Here is a 21,623-nt window from a genome sequence, read left to right as displayed (position 1 = left end):
ATGCCTGTTTATCTGTTCTTATAGCGCCACCTTTTGGATAAAAGGGAGAGAGACGTTCACAGTTGCGGTATGGATATTTTCAAAGCAAAAAGAAAAAAGATTATGTTACATTAATATAATTATTGATTAAATACGGCTGAAGACGACAGTATTTAACGATGTTCTGTCTTTGCTGGGTGAAAGGCTATCTTATGCCTGTACAAACGACCCTTTAAAAGGTCCTCGCATATATTTAGCTGTGACCCGCCTCTTTGAGCAACATCCACTTTTGATTGGCTAACAGTAAAACCGGAAAAGAAATATGTTTTTCGCAGGCGGTTCAGCACGTGTGCAAACATGGTCCGCATAAAAAATAGGTAAACATGACTTTTAAGTTCACAGTTTGTCCATATTTTCGCGGAGTATATTTACATGTTGACCATGTGTGTATTGATTTGTAGATATCTACTGTGCGAGGTGTGTGTTTCTGAGCGGAATAGTCTTCAGCTCCTGACGGAGACGGCCATTTACGAGGCGATCAAAGCGGCGGTTATCAAAGCCCACGGCGTGTACGGCGCTGCGCTCTACAGCATCGGCTCTTCAGGTGACCACCAACATGCTGTCTTCTTAGAAAGATCTATTCTTACAGCTTAGATCTATTCATACCACATTCACGGTACTCAAAGGGATTGGATAGGAAATTTGGATGACCCATCCAAATTATGGATATTGATTATTAAATTAGTTGTATTTTTGTAGTTGTTTACTGCACGTTTTTAGTTTCGTAAACCCCTGCGCGCTTGTTAGAGAAGTGAGTCTTCTGACAGTTGACTTGTTTCAGTGACCTATGTGAATGCGTACACGGGAGTGGTCCTCCTGCGGCTCCGGAAGGCCCACTATCGCCTCCTCTGGTCCGCCCTCCCCTTCGTCACCAGAATATGGAGCCGGGGGCAGAACCTGCAGTGTTTCTTCAACTGCATACACATCGGAGGTAAGAGGGCGTCAGACTTGCGTGGGAACGCACGGGACTGTTACCGCGTGCATCTCCACGTGCATCCTTCTCGCGGCTGTGCCCTGCATGTGAATCCCGCGCTATTCCAGCAAGCCTGCATGGTACCACAGGGGCTGTCCGGGGATTTCTGAAAGTGGGAATGTTAAGGCAGATGTTGGTATTGTTCATAGGGAGAATGACAGTAATGCCGATCTCACACAGATGAGCGCGTGTAATGCCAGTGTGAGTGGAGCAGGGACCTTGCAGAGCAGACTGGGTCTTCCTTTACAGCTGTTTCTGAACAAGAAATGTTTCGTTGTGAGAATTGGTCGTACTGCATGTACTAGTTAAGCCCATATTACTCCAATACTCTACATGAAATTGTTTACATGGGTTTAAATCCAATTGTTCTCACTCACTCTGCAGGGACCATCAGAACATGCCAGAAGTTTCTTGTGAAATATGGCAGACAGCAGCTCTGTCGAATGCTTCCACACTGCAAGACGGAGGGTAAGATGGACCATCTGTGTTTTTACAGTGTCTAACAACTTTGGTTGACCACCGGTGTTTTAAAGGACTAAAGGAGATGCATTATTGCATGAGCTCCCTCTTGGGCTTAGTAATATTACAACAGCTTTACCTGAGGCTGGTACCATCTCCAACAAGGGCCAGAACCCCGAACGTTAATGCACATGTGCACAGTAAACTGTTTCTGTGGGAATCATCTTTGTCTCTTTCTCTCTCTCACCTTTCATAGCTGAAAAACAAGAGGTGCGAAGAGCAGTCTTGAGCTGTTCTCTCAGGAAATTCAGAGTAGCAGAGGAGGAACATGATAGTGGTAGTGATGATGATTTTGGAGAAGACCGTGAAGAGGAGAAGGTTAAACCACAGACCACCGACACGTAGAAAGACTTGATCCAAGTTATGTTTTATATTACCAAACATTACCCCTCCTCCATGCATTGTAACCCTCTAACTTTCAAGGAGGGTGTCATCTTCATGCATAATAAATGGGGAAGCAGATAATACTGTAAAGACACTATTTACATTTCTTTGAAAACATGAAAAACTGTCAGTTGTTTATAACTGTTTGTAAACAGTCTAACCATGTAATAGTTTTATAATAGCCTGGGCTAAATAGTAAATATCCAGGTAATTAAACTGTTGCATTTAATCTGTATTCTTTGCCATTGTTTAACTGTAAATGCTGTGTCCTATAGTCAACTGTAAATTAAATAAATACTTTGTCAAATGGGCATTTTTTGTTGCAGCCCAAACGAAGCAGGAGCGTCACACATTTTCTCATTTGCATAAATAAACATTTCTCTAAGTTTAATGCTAAAGATACGGCGCTTCCATAAACAGCACGCACATAACAAATGTGGTGGGCCGCGATATGCAGGCTACCCAATCAGAAGCGTTAAACTCGCGCATGCGCACGCGGCCGTTTACGCCAGTCTTATAACTCTCATCCGGGTGTTCACGGTTCCTGTTTGGCGACCTGTCGCCACAAGCGAGATCCTGTTTATGCTGGACAGAAATTCGGGTAAAAAACCTGGTATTTAATCCGTTTTCCTACATTGGGGAGCGGCTAACGCCTTGTGGGGCGCAACAGTTCCCACTACAAGGAAAGAACTACGTTTTTTTGTGTCGGGGTTAAGACCCCGCTCGTTTGGGCACGTTTTCTCCTCCTCACAGTCTTCTTTATTGAGACATTTGGGTTGTGTCTCTACTTTTCTCGGTTTGTTTTGTTTGTCGAGATGTCGCCGTAATGGAGTACCCGCGTCTGACAGAAATGAACCAGGGCCTTCGCCGCCTGACCCGCACCCGCAACGACCCGTCGTTCTCTTCCTTTGCCCCGTTTGATGCTAAAGAGCTCGGACGCTCTCTCCCAGGAGTCCGGCCCCAGTCCTTCGCCCAGCTGCCCCAACATGGAGAAGAACCCGAACGCCAGCGGCAAAGTCCCGCCGCGCTCTTCAGGCCCCGCTCCCACAGACGCTAAGACCAAAACCGGTACCGACACACGCTCATTCACTCAACCATTTTCTCTAACTATGTTTTGTTTTTGTTTTTTGTTCGAGTTTTAGGGTTTTGCCTCGTCCGAAGTGGCGTAGTAGGCCTAAATTATTTAGTTTTGTTAGCTTAGCTTCTAACGGCTAACGCTCGCGCGGTACCGCGCACGCGCGGGCCTGTGGCCGCTGGCACGCGCGCAGAGGCGTCAACACACGTAAACATGGAGTGTTGTGTTAAACTGGGGCTCAAACACAGTGGTTTAACACAGTGGTTTAACCATTTAACCACACCATGTTATCACGATACTGGGCCTTTAGGCCTTTAAGAGAGGCTTAACTTGGAATGCTACTCGGAATTAACTTTTGTTAACTAATTGGCTTCTAGCTAAAGTTACTTTTACCTAGCTGACAAAACTGGCCGTTTTCAAACGTGGGCTTTTTGCTTATTTATCTAGGGTAAGATGATAAACAACACACTAATTGAATGACTTATGGCATTTTTCAAAGCAGGATTTTGCGTTGTGTTTTTAGTTTGGAGGTTTGTGAGATCTTGGGTAACTAAACGTAACTATACATTTAACTATACATTATCTATTTAATAATTCTCTGTCGTCGGTGTGTAATGGGGATTGCCAGACGTAGAGCGACCACTTGTACATATGAAACTGTTGCCCAGAAGCTATTCCTGTTCTGTGGATCACCACGTGACTCGAGGAAAAGCCTCATAGCTGGAAGGCCCTCCAGCTCAGGCAAAGACACGAATCCAAAGCAGTTCTTAAAGCTGAAGGTTTTTGTTGGAGCCCTTTTGTTTTGACCAGAGTCAAGTGTGTGTGTTTTGGTTATGATGTGCTTGGTCATATGTAAGAGTGTCTCTGTATTTGAATGATAAGCTTTGTGTTTACACACCAAGTGCTCTTATCATGAGGGGCCCTGAGGCACTTCAAAGTTCAGTCTGGTCACCCGGTTTACTTTCCTTTTTAATGCCATGACGTCTTACAATGTACAGAAAAAATGTGCAATGTTGTAGCAGCAACATTTCTGGCTAATTTGAACAGGGACCATCAGGCAAACGGGATTACTTTACATTCGTACAGGCCCACTGTCCATCTGTTCTACAGCAGAAGTTCAGAACCGTGGAGCATGTACATTTGAAATCCACGTATTGAAATGATGCAGTAACGTACTACATCCGTCTTCCCTCCCTGTTAGATGCTAAGAGTAATGGAGGTTCCAAGCGCTACACCCGTAAGCGTGAGCCCTCCTTCCCCAAGGTGGAGGGTTTCCCAGGCCCCCGTCGCACCCACCCACAGAAAGGCAAGAGTTTCGACAAGAGACCCCCCCAGAGAGGCGCTGGAGGTGGCCGACCGGGTGGGCTCATGGGCGGTGGGAGAAGAGAAGAGGTGAGAGGCCCATGCAAACACATACAGTTCAAGTGCTGGATAAATACAGTTTTCGCATAAAAAATGTGCTCACTCGGTGTGTTCTGATACACTTGTTTGCTTAATTTGAGCAGTGTTGAAGCCTTTCTGACTCTAGTAGTTGGGGAGAGGACTGTGTTCCGTTTCCGGCGCTTACGGTGGTGATCTTTCTCTTTTAGGTAGCAGAGACCCGCCGGGCCGAATTTAGCCCGGCTCAGTTTTCTGGACCCAAGAAGATTAGTCTGAACCACTTGCTCAATTTTACCTTTGAGCCGCGCGGAGGCCATTTTGGCTCTGGAGGCGATGGCCATTCCTGCTGGGGTCGCCGCAACAAGTGGGGCCACAAGCACAAGCCCTTCAACAAGGAGCTTTTCCTGCAGGCCAAGTGAGTGGACCGTGCTGGTCTGACCTCCACGCAGGCTGTAGCAAAGTTAGCCGAGTTCGGCTGCAATGGCAAGGCAGCTGCGTTCATTCTCTGAACATCATCTCTCCTGTCGTGCTCAGTCCCTAGTAGTTTTTTCATATTTTCATCATAGTAGTTTTTTCATATTTTCATCATAGTAGTTTTTTCATATTTTCATCATAGTAGTTTTTTCATATTTTCATCATAGTAGTTTTTTCATATTTTCATCATAGTAGTTTTTTCATATTTTCATCATAGTAGTTTTTTCATATTTTCATCATAGTAGTTTTTTCATATTTTCATGTCAAACTCCTAATACGTGCTTTAATTTGGACAAGCCAGTTGCCATGTAGAAGGTGTAATGTACTGAGCTGCAAACGTTGCTTTAGCTAATATGTAATTATCAGTTAATTCCAATGATGCAAGAAGTGTGGAGCTTGTTGGTTTGCCTTTTGTGCGTGTATGTAGTGCGGTGCCCTTAACGAGTCCTGTGTTGTATTAAAGCCAATGTTTCACCTCTCTGTAGCTGCCAGTTTGTGGTGATCAATGACCAGGACTATCAAGCTCACTTCACTGACCCCGACACGCTGGTCAACTGGGACTGTGTGCAGCAAGTGGTAAGAGTTCAGTTCTCTGAGCCTGGTTCAGTTCTTCCTCCCCTCACTTCAAACATACAGGAGTGTAACTTAGGGTTGCAACGGTATGAGATTTTCACGGTATGATAACCGTCTCAGAAAATACCGCGGTATCACGGTTATCACGGTATCACAGTTAGTTTGTATATTATTAAAAGATACACTGACCCTTAAAGAAATTACAACAAGTTTTTTTTTGTTCAATTAACTATTTATTGTAGAAACCTGCAACTATTGTATACAAAATGTCTCCTTTAAAAAAAATAAGCTGTAAACATGTTTATATAAATACTGCAAAATTAGAGAAACCTAAATCATGGATTTCAGTAAAATTATTTAGGTTTAAATTATTTAGTATCTGATAAACTCAGCCTGGGTCAGTGTCTGATCAACAACTGTTGTAAACGTCCGTTGTACTGCCAAGTTAGAATATAACCAGATACTGCAGAAAGAGAGGATTTATTTCTGACATGACTCTCACAATAGAGATTTCTATTTTAAGGCTTTCACACCGAGTCTGGTTTTAACATATGAAAAACAGGCACGTTAGAATTTGAAAATGAACACATGTAAATTAATGGCGTCTTTCACATCCAGTGAAAGCAAGGACCATAAAAAGCTAGATTTATACTTTCACTAGTTACCGTAGCGCGCGACTCCGCACAGTTCGTTTGTATTACGTTAGCAAATACGAGCCTCTTGTAATTCCAGGACGAAACATGAGAACGTGAAGACGTTAAGATTGGGCGTTTTGAAAATAAACAACCATTAAATAATGTGATGAAAAAGCGAATTATTTCGAGTATATTTATAAATATTTACCTTTATTAAGTTTAAGGTGCTGGGAAATATTGAAACGGACCTTTAAAGTGACATACAAGTGATTTAATTCCACCTTGTATAGGTGTATGAACCCTGCAAATATGACTTTGGTCATTGCGCTGAGGCGCGGCGCGCGCAAAGTTACAAAACTCGAGAGGTGCACGACCTCGCGAATCGACAGCGCGCGAGACCCTCGCGCACGGGCGGAGCCACCGCGATTACGTCATTTTCGCCGCTGACTTTAGTTTAGCTTTTTTTTTTGTTAAAAAAATTGTTACGTCTGATACACTTTCTGCCATTCTCACCGCTGTGCTAAGTAGCTGAACCGGAGCGGAGTTGCGCATGCGCGGGTCAGTTTCTCCACTGGCTTGCTTTTTACCGGTAATAAGCAAACGCACACGGTATGATAACCGTGCATTTTAATACCGTGGTATACCGTGAAACCGGTTACCGCTGCATCCCTAGTGTAACTACACGCTGTGTTGGGTAACCGTGTCCCTCCCCCTCACACAGCCCTCACTTCAAACATACAGGAGTGTAACTACACGCCGCGTTGGGTAACCGTGTCCCTCCCCCTCACACAGCCCTCACTTCAAACATACAGGAGTGTAACTACACGCTGCGTTGGGTAACCGTGTCCCTCCCCCTCACACAGCCCTCACTTCAAACATACAGGAGTGTAACTACACGCTGCGTTGGGTAACCGTGTCCCTCCCCCTCGCACAGCCCTCACTTCAAACATACAGGAGTGTAACTACACGCTGCGTTGGGTAACCGTGTCCCTCCCCCTCACACAGCCCTCACTTCAAACATACAGGAGTGTAACTACACGCTGCGTTGGGTAACCGTGTCCCTCCCCCTCACACAGCCCTCACTTCAAACATACAGGAGTGTAACTACACGCTGCGTTGGGTAACCGTGTCCCTCCCCCTCACACAGCCCTCACTTCAAACATACAGGAGTGTAACTACACGCTGCGTTGGGTAACCGTGTCCCTCCCCCTCACACAGCGCATCTACAGCCACGAGGTGCCGTCCTGCCCCATCTGCCTGTATCCTCCGGCGGCTGCACACATCACGCGCTGCGGCCACATCTACTGCTGGTCCTGCATGCTGCACTACCTCTCCCTGAGTGACAAGAGCTGGTCCAAGTGCCCCATCTGCTACGAGGCCGTGCACAGCGCCGACCTCAAAAGGTCCTTCAACTTACGAACGGGGGCGGCTTCGGTTTGTCCGGGGACGGGGGGGTAAACGGCGACCGCCGCGACTGAACTCTTCCTCTCTCCTTTCGCAGTGTGGTTGCCATGGAGACGCGTCAGTACGTGCCCGGCGACCGCATCACCATGCGTCTGATGTGCAGAGAGAAGGGCGTGCTGGTGGCACTGCCCAGCTCCCAGTGGGTTAAAGTGGAGGAGCCCATCCGCTTTGGAGGTGGGGGGGTGCTCCCAGTCTAAAGGGAGGCTGATGCATTGTTTTCAGTCATTTGTCTTTTGTATTACATGGTATGCTCCAGGAATTTTTATTCCCACTTTTTTTTTTTTGCATATTCTTTTTTTGCGTAATTATAAAATGGTTTTAATGTGCTTGTTTTTAAAGGGAAAGCTTACCAAAACACTTGCATGGAGATGTGACATGTCTGTGACTCGCTGAATGTTCTGTGTGTGTGTGTGTGTGTGTGTGTGTGTGTGTGTGTGTGTGTGTACGCAGATGTGCGCCTGAGTGCGTACTCGAAGCTGCTGTTGGCGTCTCAGGAGCAGGTCCTGGGTCTTCTTGCCGAGGAGAGAGCAGCACTGAAGCACCAGCTCAGACAGGAGCAGGACGACCCTCAGGCCTGCTTCATACAGGGGGCCCTGCTTCAGTTACAGGTACACACACACACACACACACACACACACCTCAGACAGGAGCAGGACGACCCTCAGGCCTGCTTCATACAGGGGGCCCTGCTTCAGTTACAGGTACACACACACACACACACCTCAGACAGGAGCAGGACGACCCTCAGGCCTGCTTCATACAGGGGGCCCTGCTTCAGTTACAGGTACACACACACACACACACACCTCAGACAGGAGCAGGACGACCCTCAGGCCTGCTTCATACAGGGGGCCCTGCTTCAGTTACAGGTACACACACACACACACACACCTCAGACAGGAGCAGGACGACCCTCAGGCCTGCTTCATACAGGGGGCCCTGCTTCAGTTACAGGTACACACACACACACACACCTCAGACAGGAGCAGGACGACCCTCAGGCCTGCTTCATACAGGGGGCCCTGCTTCAGTTACAGGTACACACACACACACACACACCTCAGACAGGAGCAGGACGACCCTCAGGCCTGCTTCATACAGGGGGCCCTGCTTCAGTTACAGGTACACACACACACACACACACACACCTCAGACAGGAGCAGGACGACCCTCAGGCCTGCTTCATACAGGGGGCCCTGCTTCAGTTACAGGTACACACACACACACACACACCTCAGACAGGAGCAGGACGACCCTCAGGCCTGCTTCCTACAGGGGGCCCTGCTTCAGTTACAGGTACACACACACACACACACACCTCAGACAGGAGCAGGACGACCCTCAGGCCTGCTTCATACAGGGGGCCCTGCTTCAGTTACAGGTACACACACACACACCTCAGACAGGAGCAGGACGACCCTCAGGCCTGCTTCATACAGGGGGCCCTGCTTCAGTTACAGGTACACACACACACACACACACACACCTCAGACAGGAGCAGGACGACCCTCAGGCCTGCTTCATACAGGGGGCCCTGCTTCAGTTACAGGTACACACACACACACCTCAGACAGGAGCAGGACGACCCTCAGGCCTGCTTCATACAGGGGGCCCTGCTTCAGTTACAGGTACACACACACACACACACACACCTCAGACAGGAGCAGGACGACCCTCAGGCCTGCTTCATACAGGGGGCCCTGCTTCAGTTACAGGTACACACACACACACACACCTCAGACAGGAGCAGGACGACCCTCAGGCCTGCTTCCTACAGGGGGCCCTGCTTCAGTTACAGGTACACACACACACACACACACCTCAGACAGGAGCAGGACGACCCTCAGGCCTGCTTCATACAGGGGGCCCTGCTTCAGTTACAGGTACACACACACACACACACACACACCTCAGACAGGAGCAGGACGACCCTCAGGCCTGCTTCATACAGGGGGCCCTGCTTCAGTTACAGGTACACACACACACACACACACCTCAGACAGGAGCAGGACGACCCTCAGGCCTGCTTCATACAGGGGGCCCTGCTTCAGTTACAGGTACACACACACACACACACCTCAGACAGGAGCAGGACGACCCTAAGGCCTGCTTTATACAGGGGGCCCTGCTTCAGTTACAGGTACACACACACACACACACACACACCTCAGACAGGAGCAGGACGACCCTGCTACCTGTGTGCTTCAAGCATGTGTGTTGTGTGCGCAGGAGAGGGAGGACCTCCTGCTGAAGCAGAAGAGTCAGGACGGAGGTGCTGGGGGAGGAGCTGATGTGGGGAGACTGTCCCTGGCCGACCGCACACCTGCTGAGGTGGCCGTCAACAACCTCACCAGCTCCAAGGTAAACAGACCTGCAGCGAGGGAGGATGTGCAACGTGAACTAGGCCTGTCACGATAACAATTTTCAGAACGATATATTGTCCCAGAAATTATTGCAATAAACGATAATATTGTCATTTTAAAGTGCCATTATATAATTTTTTCCTGCTTCTGGGCTCCCCAAATGAGCTTTAGGACAATGTGCCACAATAATAATATAGTAGCATAATACAATTGCACCAGTTTCCAATAATGTAATGTATTGTAAAGCTCATGTATGGGGTCATATTTGAGCTTGACCACATATCTGTAGTGGCAGAGTAAAATGAGATGTCTAATCTCCTTCAGAATGCCATCTTTCACTTCATTATATAAGGTTGGAATGGCAGTTTGGGAGATATAGGTTTTCTTTGGCAGTTAATACTGCTTGTCAAATCTTTGCAGCATATTTATAAATGTTTTCTTTTCGACCTTATTTAACGGCAGCATCTCTGGCTATATAGCGAGTTGAGGCTGGTTTATACTTGACGCAGCGCGAGCGTCCACGTGGCGAAAATGATGTAATCGTAGTGGCTCCGCCCATGCGAATTTTGTAACTTCGCGCAGGCCGCGACTGAGGGCAATGAACGATGTCATGTTTGCAGGGTTTAAACATCTTTACAAGGTGGAATTAAAACACTTCAGTATTTCCCAGCACGTTAAACTCAAGTTAAATATTTATACATATACTCGAAATAATTAGCTTTTAATCACATTATTTAATGGTTGATTATTTTCAAAACGCCCAATCTTAACGTCTTCACGTTCTCTCATGTTTCGTCCTGGAATTAAAAGAGGCTCATATTTGTTAACATAATACAGGAGAACTGTTCAGTCAGACAGATATTTGTTGTGAAACGAACAAATTCCAGCACTTTTCCAACCTGAAACACAAAGCAACATTAAACTTCGTCAAGTAAATGTTCCTTCTCCTGTTTTTGAGGGGTGTTTCTTTATACTACCACATATCGTTTCGGACAACACTGCAAAGAATGTGATGCGGAAAGTATGAACGCTTCCGCCGTTCGCGGAGGGGAGTGCGAGAGAGCAGCACTGCGTGCCTTTCTGAAATCTAACGTAGTCGCGGTGTATTCTCATGTAAACAAATTTGCGCGGAAACCCAATGGCCAGTTATCGACATCAGCAAAAATGATCGCGCTTAAAAAAATTATCGTACGATAAGTCGATAATGTAATTATCACGACAGGCCTAGCGTGAACTTTTAGTCCTGCCGAGCTCAGTAACGTAGACCAGAGCGAGACGCGCTCATATAGATGCTTTGAAAGTCCGTCGTCCGTCCTGTGTGTAGCAGAGTTCAGTCCCGGTCTCTCCCTCCACAGCCCATTTTGCAGTACGCGTCCGCATTTGATGATGAAGTACAGGAGGCCCCCTACGAGCTGCCCTTCCAGCTGCCTGAGCTGGAGACCTCGGATGTAACCGAGGTGGCCGAGGAGGTGCCTGAAGGTCCTGAAGAGGAGGCCCCAGTCCCAGAGCTGAGTGAGAGTGGACCATCTCACACCTCTCAGCACGGACCCTTCTATTACTTCTACCAAGGTGTGTGGTGTGTATGTGCCTACACACACACTGGAACACGTTCAAATAACTTTGTGTCTTTAATGTACTGGTGTATTTTGTTTTCCGTGTGTGTGTAGCGGAGGACGGGCAGCAGATGTTCCTACACCCTGTGAACGTGCGCTGTCTACTCAGGGAGTACGGCAGTCTGGAGAAGAGCCCAGAGTCCATCACCGCTACCGTGGTGGAGATAGAGGGACACACCATCAACGAGGTACACGCACATTAGTGGAGGTGTGTGTGTGTGTGTGGTGTGTCAGGTGTGTGTTCATGGACCCCACATTACAAACTACAGACTAGAACTACAAACTTTCTGCATGAAAATAAAAAAGTATTTATGAAAAATAGTAACTTTTTAAATCTTTAGAAACTTTTAAGAGAATTTAACCATTGACAAGTCTTCTGACCAACAAGCACAGTTGTTTGTGTGTGGTTCTGATTCACTGTGCAGGATGTTCGCCGCAGACACCGCTATCTGTCTCACCTGCCTCTCACCTGCGAGTTCAGCATCTGTGAGCTCAACCTGCAGCCCCCTGTCCTCTCCAAGGAGACCCTGGACAGCTTCGCAGGTACCGCCGGCTCCACGCACGCACACACACACACACTCACTCACGCACGCACGCACACGAGTGCCTGCACGCATAATTCTCGTAGTGTACATCACAGGTTACGTCTTTCAGATCATGCATATGAGAGCGAATCAGCATGTTCCGCAGTTTCACAAAGTCAGTGAGACTGGTTCTCCACTGTAGAACACACACTCACACTCACGCACGCACACACACGAGTGCCTGCACGCATGCATGCACACACACATGCGTATCTGCATGCATGCACGCACACACACACACACACACACACGCCTGCCTGAGTTTCAGACTCTGATGTTTCACGCTCGCCTTTTGTCCCGCCCCTTCCTCCCAGATGACCTGGAGAAGAGGAAGCGCCTGAGGCAGAAGAAAGTGAGGGATGAGCGGAGGAGGGAGAGAAGGATTGAGATGGAGGAGAACAGGAAGCAGGGGAAGTGTGAGTAGTCTTCAGCAGATGTCGGATGGCTTTGAAGCATCGAGTCTGCTATCGTGCTACACGCTCCAAGTCCATTGTGGTGTTTTGCATATGGATGCGTTTCTGTAGTCTGGAGCTCTTTATGCTAAATGAAGTGTGTGTGTGTGTGTGTGTGTGTGTGTGTGTGTGTGTGTGTGTGTGTGTGTGTGTGTGTGTGTGTGTGTGTGATAGACCCAGAAGTGCACATCGGCCTGGAGAACCTGCAGCAGTTCCCGGCGTTTGGCTCCCCGCCCCAGCACTGCCTCCCTCTGCAGGCCCCAGACCCGGCGCCCGGCTCCCCCTCTGTGCTCAGCTGCAGCCCTGCCTCCGGTAACACCCTTCACCATAAGACTCTACAAGAGAACAGTCTCTGTGGCTGGACAAACATGTTGTGGTGTGGAGGTGGTGGTGTTGAAGGCTGTTCCACCTTTCAGACGGACTGATGTTCCCCAGTCTGAGTGGGCAGAGTCCCTGCGTGAGTGTGGCGGGCGTGGAAGAGGACTCTCACTGCGTGTCCTTCGCCCAGGTACACGTGCGCACAGCTGCCCCTGCAAAACCATCGCATGTTCTCTTCTCCCACGGACACCTGAACTAACCGTGTGTCTGTCCACCTGTGTAGATGCTGAAAGGTGGAAAGGCCCGTGGGGAAGTCGGGCCCAAACCTGCCCCAAAGAAGGGTGAGTTTCTGGAGTTTATCCAAGATTCCCACTCAATAGTCACTCATTCTGTTTTTCTTTGCATCTCCTGCTCACTTCTGCCCCCTCGTGGTCGTGTGTAGATGTGTTCCTGGCTCCTCCAGTGGCCGACAGTGATGGGGAGAGTGATGGTTCAGACCGGGTGCCAGTGCCAAACTTCCAGAACTCCTTCAGCCAGGCGTTCGAGGCGGCACTGTTGCGTCTGGACCACACCCCTGCTGCCCCGGCTCAAGCTCCGCCCACTTCTGGTCAGTCCCCGCCCTTGCTCATAGACATCTATACTACAGCGTTCATCTTTGACTGTGCGTGTCCCTGGTGGTGACACTGTTCCCTTCTTTCAAAAAATGCTCCCACTGTCTTGTTTTATTGAAAATGACTTGGTCATCAGCAGGTGGGTAGACACTAACGTCCCACCAACTGTACGAGAGAATTTGTTTATATATAGATGTGTGTATGTATATGCACATTTTTTGAAACATGAAGAAAACCCCAAAACTGGAGCACCAAAGCAGTGCATGAGTATGTTGTGTCTGGTGTGTCTTTCATGCTCTTGTTTTGACTGTGACACCAAGGTGACAATCTCTCGCTCGCTCTCTCTCTCTCTCTCTCTCTCTCTCTCTCTCTCTCTCTCTCTCAGAGGACAAAGGAGGAAAGAAAAAGAAGAAAAAACAAAAGCTTCTCTTCAGCACATCTATGGTTCACGCAAAGTAAACGGACTGCAGATCTGCCTGTTCCCATCTCCCTTTCTAAGCCCCGCCCACTTTAGCCTTTCCCGCCCTCTGTCCTCCCCCCTCTCTAAGCCCCGCCCCCTCCGTCCTTCCCTCCGTGTTGGCCTTCTCTGTGTTAGTGTAGTCATGAGTAGACCCTGAATGGAGGATCAGTGCTAGTCTAATCTGACTGACCTCGGTGCCCTAGCAAGTTCAGCGTGGTGCATGCCATAGACCCGGCATTACTAATACAGCCAAGCTGCTGTTACCGTAGGTTAGTCAAACCTGCCCTCTGCCTTTCATTAAGGACCACAACACACCGCGCCACTGCACACACATTCTGAACCGTAAACTTGTAGCTGCAATCTGATTGCATTCATCGATTTTTAACGGCCCCAGTACAGTTAAGTAGTTTAAAAAATGTGAGGTGATAAGTAACGATAAACCACTTTTATGGCGTCCCGGTGTAGGGCGTACAGGTGTAGGGTGTACGGGTGTGGGCCACTCCACTGCCGAGTTAATGTCAAAAGCGTTTTGCTTCTGGGGTGCAGTGATGCAGTTTTGGGGGATGACCAGTGCACAGCAGCCAGCCAGCTGCTGGAGTGTCTGGTCCTCTCTTCAGCGTCTCTGGGCCCCTCCCAAACATCTGCTACCTGCTGCTCCTACACCACAGGGGGCGTGTCCATGACCTTTCTGCAGTGACCTGCAGTAGCGAGGTGCTAACACCAGGGCGGCACTGCAGCACGCTGGCTTCCTACAGTCCCCTTCCCCTTCTCCTTAGGAACTACTGGAGCTCCATGGCACTTTTCCTCCACATACACACCAGCCGTAATCAGCATAAAGCACTGTTAATTACCAGTTACTCTCCAAAGCAACGCTGTTTCAGGATCTGGCAGTGTGATGCGCCTAACTTTTTGGCTTGTTGGAAAATTTCACCAGTTGGTGGATGGTTTGGCCTGACTAGACTGGCTGGGATTGGGTTCAGTACTGTCAGTGTTGCCATTGGCAGAGGGGCGGAGCTTCAGAGAGCACCCGCTCCGTTTTCTTTTACTGAGTTAAGAGGGCATGTAGACAGGAAAGCTGTAATGTCTTCGTTCAGAGTTGTTTTTGGTTTTTTGAATCTGCTAGAAGGAACCCGTGATGAAACAAGCGTATTGACTTATTTGGAATGAATAAAGGATTATTACACAGTCTGTGTGTGTCGTGGTACCTGACCAATGAAAAGGAGAATGCACAGCACAACCCATATACATGGAGTCCGCAGTAATTTGTTGCATTAAACATTTAACCTACACACATCCTCTGCTCACATTCCAGGAGAACACACCTACTGAAAAGACAAAACATCTATTATTTTACAGGAAAATACATATTTTTGGTTTTTGAGCACTGAGGAATGGTAACACTTTTGCAATAACAAAGTGTGAAATGTTTGTGTAGAATGAAACCAACACAAAATGGACATATTCAGTTTTCTGTAGTCACCAAGACCCAAAAATGTACTTGTAGCACAATACCACTAACTCATGTAGCCTATCTTTTGACCTGGTGCAGGTTTCTTTTGGATAATACTGCCATGCAGCTGCTACACCCACCTACCAAAAACAAAACCCAGGCCCCACAGGTAATCACAACCTGAGCCCTATAAAGAAGTCACAAGTTGCATGTTTTGGTTTGTCCCAATACTTCAGAGATTATGACGAAGATTATGAGAATGGAGGAAAAATGGTTACGTAAACCTTTCCTCTATACTGAACTGTGTATTCTACTGTACTAGTGTAGTATACTACCATAATAGTAACATAGAGTAAAGTTTTATTTCATGATGGAAAAAATATTAAACGTTTTTGCAGAACTGCTATAATATGGCTATTCCACCACAACATAATGAGACCATCAACAATATGGTCAGAGCAAACAATAACATACATTTATGACAACTACAACAGCTCATCATTACTAACATCACCACCTTCAGCAACATTCATTCAGTGAGTCTATCCCCACTGGGCAAACCTTCATTCAGTGAGCCTGTCCCCACTGGGCCAACGTTCATTCAGTGAGTCTATCCCCACTGGGCAAACCTTCATTCAGTGAGCCTGTCCCCACTGGGCCAACGTTCATTCAGAGAGCCTGTCCCCACTGGGCCAACGTTCATTCAGAGAGCCTGTCCCCACTGGGCCAACGTTCATTCAGAGAGCCTGTCCCCACTGGGCCAACGTTCATTCAGTGAGCCTGTCCCCACTGCACTGTAAAAAATTTCAAGTCTCACCAACTAAAAAAATCTTAGTGACCCGTTGCACCTAATTTTTTTAGTTGGTCTAATTTAAGCTCTGCAAATTGCAAATTTTAAGCTCTGCTGACAACTACAGAATTCAGTCTAATTAAAGAAAATAAGTTGAGCCAACAAAATGTTATATATTAACCAAATACGCCTAGTGAGTCCAACAAAATGTTTTATGTTGTTCCAGCTACAATTGTTTAGTTCAGGTAATTATTCATTAGTATCCAAGTTGCCTGTGTCACGACCTCCAGCCCTGGGAACTCCACTTCCCAGCATGCACCACCACGAATGCAGAGATCCGCCTCCCCTGAGTATTAGACACCTGTATCTCGTTAACTAGAGCTATATAAGACCTTGCCTGAGAATGCATAGTTGCGAAGTATTGCTGACAGTCACTTGAACGCATACCAAGCCTTTTCATAGTCTGTTTCCCTGGTTTGACCTGCACTTCTTTCACGTTCTCTCTCTCTCTCGGATTCGTCCTCTGGTACCTCTGCCCTCTCGGATTGATCATTGTGTTTGAACCTGGACTGCCTTCGACCTCTCTTTGGAATCCCCTTTTGCTTATTAAACTAATCTTCGAGTACAGTCTGCAAGCGTCTGTGTTTCGTTATGTTCCAAGCGTCACAGAATACTTCGCCACCTCAACAGACTCCAACGGTGTTGCGCGGGCCGTCGCTGCTCAAGGACAGCTCCTGGGACAGCATCAACAACACTTCGGTGAGATCAGTACGTCCTTAGATCACATCTCAAGACAACAGGACGAATATCAACAGCAGTTGGCCAGCATGGCACAAAACATGCAGGAGATCACCTCACAGCTACAGAGGATGGCTATCGCTGCACCCAGTTCCCCAGCGGAGGTGCCCACCGAGAACCCGACCCCCGCCCTTTACTACACCGTTAGCAAACCAGACAAGTACAACGGAAACCCGGAAGCCTGCCGTGGGTTCTTGCTTCAATGTGAGATCTACAACAACAACAACCCCCCTAGCCCCGATAGTAGTAAGATTGCCTTCTTTATTTCACGTCTCACCGGAGAGGCTTTGGAGTGGGCCACAGCCACTTGGGAGAATACGAGGGGGCTGACGTATGACCAGTTCCTTACGCAGTTCAAGGCGGTGTTCGATCACCCCCATGGGGGAAGATCCTGCGGGGAACTACTCCCCAGGAACTACTGGCTTGCTCACTGGGGGCTAGGACTCGGCACTTGTAAAGCTGCTTTGTGACAACTGTTGTAAAAAGCGCTATATAAATAAAATTTGATTGATTGATTGACTCCCCAAACTGAGACAAGGCAGGCGCTCGGTGGCAGTCTATGCGAGAGAGTTTCGCACTATGGCAGCTGGTAGCGGTTGGAATGAGGCCACCCTCACGGTTACTTACCGCAACGGCTTGAAAGCAGAGGTCCTTCACGAATTAGCATGTCGGGACGAGAATCTCAGTCTGGACCAGCTCATTGCGCTCACCATCCGCATAGACCACCTACTAAGTGAGCGCAGGAGCAACCAGCCCAGGCAGGTCACACTTCCGTCATCAAACGTCACCCGCGAGACTGAGCACCACAGGACGGAGGAGCCTATGCAGTGTGACTCCTCTCGCCTCACTCCAGAGGAACGAAGAAGGTGTTTTGAGGGCAATCTGTGTCTATATTGTGGGGAACCCGGACATGTGGTGAGGAATTGCGCCCAGACCACGAGAATTAAACCTGGAAGCCAACTCGGGACCACCAGGGTGAATGTTGACCAACCGGAGTTATGCAAATCATTCACTCTTCCACAGTGTTGGGAACGTTACTTTTAAAAAGTAATTATAGTTACTCACTACTTGTTCAAAAAAGTAACTGAGTTAGTAACTGAATTACTCTATAATAAAAGTAACTCGTTACCAGAGAAAGTAACTATTTGCGTTACAGTTAAAAAAAGTTATATGCCAATGAATAAGGATTTTTTTGAAAAAGCAGTTTTTACAGTCAGTTGAAATGAGTAGATCAGAAAGGTGTTTAACTTTTGATATTTATTGCACATCCACAGACCAGTGCAGTATAAAATCCTTTAATATCCCAAATCTTTGTTAAAAAAATAAAAATAGTAAAACAGTTACACTATATAAAGTGCATTTTGATCTATCAAATAAATTAAATTCTCTCAATCTGAGACAACTGTTTGTTCACAACAGAAGTAAACTTAACAATACAACCTCTATTCTTAATTAAATAATTCAAATACCCAGTCTGGTAGACATTCAGGAACTTCAAGTATTTTCTTAAATAATGTTTATATCGCCACCTTGAAAATGCTAATTTTTCTTCGGCTTGAGTGATGGAGTGAGTGACATCTCCTCGAAAAGATGTCAAAAAGGCAGAAGTCCTCTGGTGCCCAGGGTAGAAAAATGAGAAATGTGGAGGAGGAAAGGCGGCAAAAAACAGGTAATATAATGGTAATATGTGGTGAATTAACACTATACCATTGGCGAAGTGTCAGAGACTTCAACGCCTTCTCTGAAGGTTAATTGATCTTAAAAAGGATGCTTTATCTATTATATGTAATATATGTTAATAACGCTTCACCAATAATTTGTATTTTTCCTATAAATCGGCTTTCAAATCCACTTTTCGTACTTGTGCTTGAAAAAAACCTCAGCGGTGAAATAAAAAATCAACCAATCAGAATATTTCACACCATTGTTTCTAGGTAAAAGAGAGAAAGGCCCTTTACATTGAGAGCTTTTATTATGGATTGGCAGTTTTATCAACCAATCATATTATCGAATTAGAATCGTGGGGGCGTGCTCCAATGGTCTCTAATTTTTTGGGGTGACCTGCAATAGTCGCTGATTCGACTATAGTCGACTAGACCGCCTAGTCGACTATGAACGTCATAGTCGGATGCAGCTAAGCATTAGTTGTTACATGAAATGTCTTGTTTTCGTTATATATAGCCTTTTGTGAAATAAAACCATCCTAATTTCTGTTAATAAATATTTTAAAATGATGTTTGCGCATTAACAATAGGCATCTTCCTTACTACACATTAATAAATCACACCCTGCAGTTGCACAATCCAAACGAGCGGAGCTGAACACGCAACACAATACGCAGCATCTGCCGAGATTATAACGGCTACTAAAAAACTTCAAAAGTATTTTGAAAAAGATAAAGATTAATCAAACAAAGTAAAGTGCAAGTTATGTCATCAACGTCTTTCATTTCGCACGACAACAACCAACATTGAATACCATTTAAAACGCGCAAGGCGAAAAAAAAACCTTTTGTTGTTTCGGGCGTGTCGTCTCGTCGGGGTGCGTCTCGGCAAGTAGGCCTATAAACATTTTTTGACGCTGTTTGCTTTTAAACCCCGTTACTTGAACCTTTCCTTATACTTTTTTGCTGTTGTGTAGCAATTTGTTTTTTATATTTTCAGGCAGGCATATTTTATTTAAAATATTTTTTTTTACTGCACAGTGCCTGTCTGACAGTTCGATATGCGCAATGCGCACTGACGGTTAATGTTCTCTAACGTTTCATAAAAAAATAAACAAGTAAATAAATAAAAGCTGAATAAAGCCAACCTTTCTTTATTCATTTATCTGAGTGTTTTAGGTTTTTACTTTGAAGAGGAAAAAAGTCCTGAATGAGAACGGGATCCCGTTTAAGGTGCTCTAAATAAAAAATAATAATAATAAACCAGATTCGACTATTAGTCGACTAAAGGGAAAAGCTGACGAATCAGATTCGACTATGAAAATCCTTAGTTGAATACACCCCTACTCATTTTTATTTGAAACAAATCCAAAATGTTGCCAATCTGTAGCTGTTGTGTTTTTCTTTGAAACCAGCTCGCTTGATTCACAACTAACACTCAATCGTCATTGTGGCTTTTTCCCCTCTGTATGATCTTAGTGAAAACCGCCACTGTCATCATACTGCAGTCAACCCGATGATTGATGATACAGGGGGCACCAACCAAAATCTCACCTAGGGCACCACATTGGTCAGGGCCAGCTCTGCAGGTGTTACACCGAGAACCGTGACCTATCGAGATCTGTTACTCCTCACTAGCCTGGGCAGCGGTCTGCTCGCATTACTGTTAGTATATCAATATATAGTAACGCACCGCTTTTAATGACCAGTAACGTCAACGGCGTTGTAACGACAGGAAAAGTAATTAATTATATTATCCCGTTACTAACAAAATGACGCCGTTACCTAACGCCGTTATTTTTAACGGCGTTATTCGCAACACTGCTCTTCCAGTCATCCTTCATTCACGTGCCACTGCGTCTGTTTTCACAGCGCTAATCGATTCGGGAGCTGAAGGTAACTTCATCGATGAGGCTCTCGCGGTGGATTTGGGGTTCTCACATGAACCCCTCGTCCGACACATCTCCTTGTCCGCGCTGGATGGGTCACCCGTAGGGGGGGGGGGGGGGGGGGGGGGGGGGGTTGTGTGTAAACAAACCGTTCCCATTAAAATACAGATTGGTGCATTGCACACTGAGAACATGTCGTTCTTTATAGTTAAGTCGTCTGTATTCCCGATAGTTTTAGGACTACCGTGGCTTCGTAAACACAACCCGCAGATTTCCTGGAAAACCCGAGAGATAGTCAAGTGGTCCTCTTACTGCCTCGAGAGATGTATGCAAATCACTAGCCTACGGCTCTTATCCACTAGCATAGAAAGCCCCGAGACAGCGGAGCTCGCAACACACACGCTCCCATCAGAGTATAGAGATCTGGAAGCAATGTTCAGTAAGGAGAACGCCACTCATCTTCCCCCGCATCGCCCTTACGACTGTGCCATAGACCTCTTAGAGGGTGTCTCCTTTCCTAAGGCGAGGATCTACCCCCTGTCCAGGGAGGAGGATAGAGCCATGGATGAATACATCACAGAGGCCTTACAGCAGGGGTTTATTCGCCCTTCCACCTCTCCTATCGCATCAGGTTTCTTCTTTGTTTGCAAGAAAGACAGAGGACTCCGGCCTTGCATCGACTACAGAGGAGTCAATCAGATCTCCAAAAGGTATCCATACCCTCTACCTCTAATCCCAGCAGCTCTAGAACAACTACGCGAGGCCAGGCTTTTCACTAAGTTAGATCTCAGAAGCGCCTACAACCTCGTACGAATCAAAAAGGGAGATGAGTGGAAGACCGCATTTCACACCACTAGAGGGCATTACATGTACTTGGTAATGCCTTACGGTTTAAGCGTAGCCCCTTCAGTCTTTCAAGCCTTCATCAGTTACGTGTTACGAACATATCTAGGAAAATGTGTTATCGCTTACATAGATGACATCTTGATCTACTCCCCAGACATGAAGACACATATTGAACACGTGCGCCAGGTGCTGCGTACCCTTTTGCAGAACAAGCCGTATGTCAAACTAGAAAAGTGTTTGTTTCACCAGTCGTCAGTGGCATTTTTAGGC

The 21,623-nt window shown here is 46.7% G+C and overlaps 2 protein-coding genes across 3 annotated transcripts; both read left to right on the top strand.

Annotated features, from left to right (window-relative positions):
* Window positions 1-198: 198 nt before the first annotated feature.
* On the top strand, window positions 199-2,226 carry pop5 (POP5 homolog, ribonuclease P/MRP subunit). Of its 2 annotated transcripts, XM_076993834.1 has the most exons (5): window positions 199-356; window positions 441-583; window positions 821-970; window positions 1,397-1,480; window positions 1,728-2,226. In XM_076993834.1, the coding sequence occupies exons 1-5, from the start codon at window positions 337-339 to the stop codon at window positions 1,874-1,876; spliced, it is 546 nt and encodes a 181-aa protein (XP_076849949.1). In that variant the 5' UTR covers window positions 199-336; the 3' UTR covers window positions 1,877-2,226. The 2 variants fall into 2 exon arrangements, with proteins under 2 accessions (XP_076849949.1, XP_076849950.1); XM_076993835.1 differs by lacking the exon at window positions 1,728-2,226 and having other exon boundaries at window positions 821-1,092.
* A 242-nt stretch (window positions 2,227-2,468) lies between these two features.
* Window positions 2,469-15,105, top strand: rnf10 (ring finger protein 10). The gene is made up of 17 exons (XM_076993833.1): window positions 2,469-2,983; window positions 4,192-4,382; window positions 4,580-4,785; window positions 5,330-5,420; window positions 7,271-7,455; window positions 7,554-7,690; window positions 7,967-8,124; window positions 9,746-9,877; window positions 11,235-11,448; window positions 11,547-11,680; window positions 11,918-12,035; window positions 12,391-12,492; window positions 12,703-12,840; window positions 12,945-13,036; window positions 13,130-13,187; window positions 13,289-13,453; window positions 13,843-15,105. The coding sequence occupies exons 1-17, from the start codon at window positions 2,836-2,838 to the stop codon at window positions 13,914-13,916; spliced, it is 2,343 nt and encodes a 780-aa protein (XP_076849948.1). The 5' UTR covers window positions 2,469-2,835; the 3' UTR covers window positions 13,917-15,105.
* The last annotated feature ends 6,518 nt before the right edge of the window (window positions 15,106-21,623 follow it).

Source organism: Brachyhypopomus gauderio, unplaced genomic scaffold (assembly GCF_052324685.1).
Source record: "Brachyhypopomus gauderio isolate BG-103 unplaced genomic scaffold, BGAUD_0.2 sc124, whole genome shotgun sequence".
Lineage (NCBI taxonomy): Eukaryota > Metazoa > Chordata > Actinopteri > Gymnotiformes > Hypopomidae > Brachyhypopomus > Brachyhypopomus gauderio.
This window is presented reverse-complemented; position numbering and strand designations above follow the sequence as displayed.

Excerpts from the sequence above, each read along its gene's own strand:
- pop5 (XM_076993834.1), top strand. The coding sequence starts at position 337 with ATGGTCCGCATAAAAAATAG. Across the intron at positions 584-820 it reads CTACAGCATCGGCTCTTCAG|TGACCTATGTGAATGCGTAC; the intron begins GTGACCACCAAC and ends GACTTGTTTCAG. Across the intron at positions 971-1,396 it reads CAACTGCATACACATCGGAG|GGACCATCAGAACATGCCAG; the intron begins GTAAGAGGGCGT and ends CTCACTCTGCAG.
- rnf10 (XM_076993833.1), top strand. The coding sequence starts at position 2,836 with ATGCTAAAGAGCTCGGACGCTCTCTCCCAGGAGTCCGGCCCCAGTCCT. Across the intron at positions 2,984-4,191 it reads AGACGCTAAGACCAAAACCG|ATGCTAAGAGTAATGGAGGT; the intron begins GTACCGACACAC and ends CCTCCCTGTTAG. Across the intron at positions 11,681-11,917 it reads AGGGACACACCATCAACGAG|GATGTTCGCCGCAGACACCG; the intron begins GTACACGCACAT and ends TTCACTGTGCAG.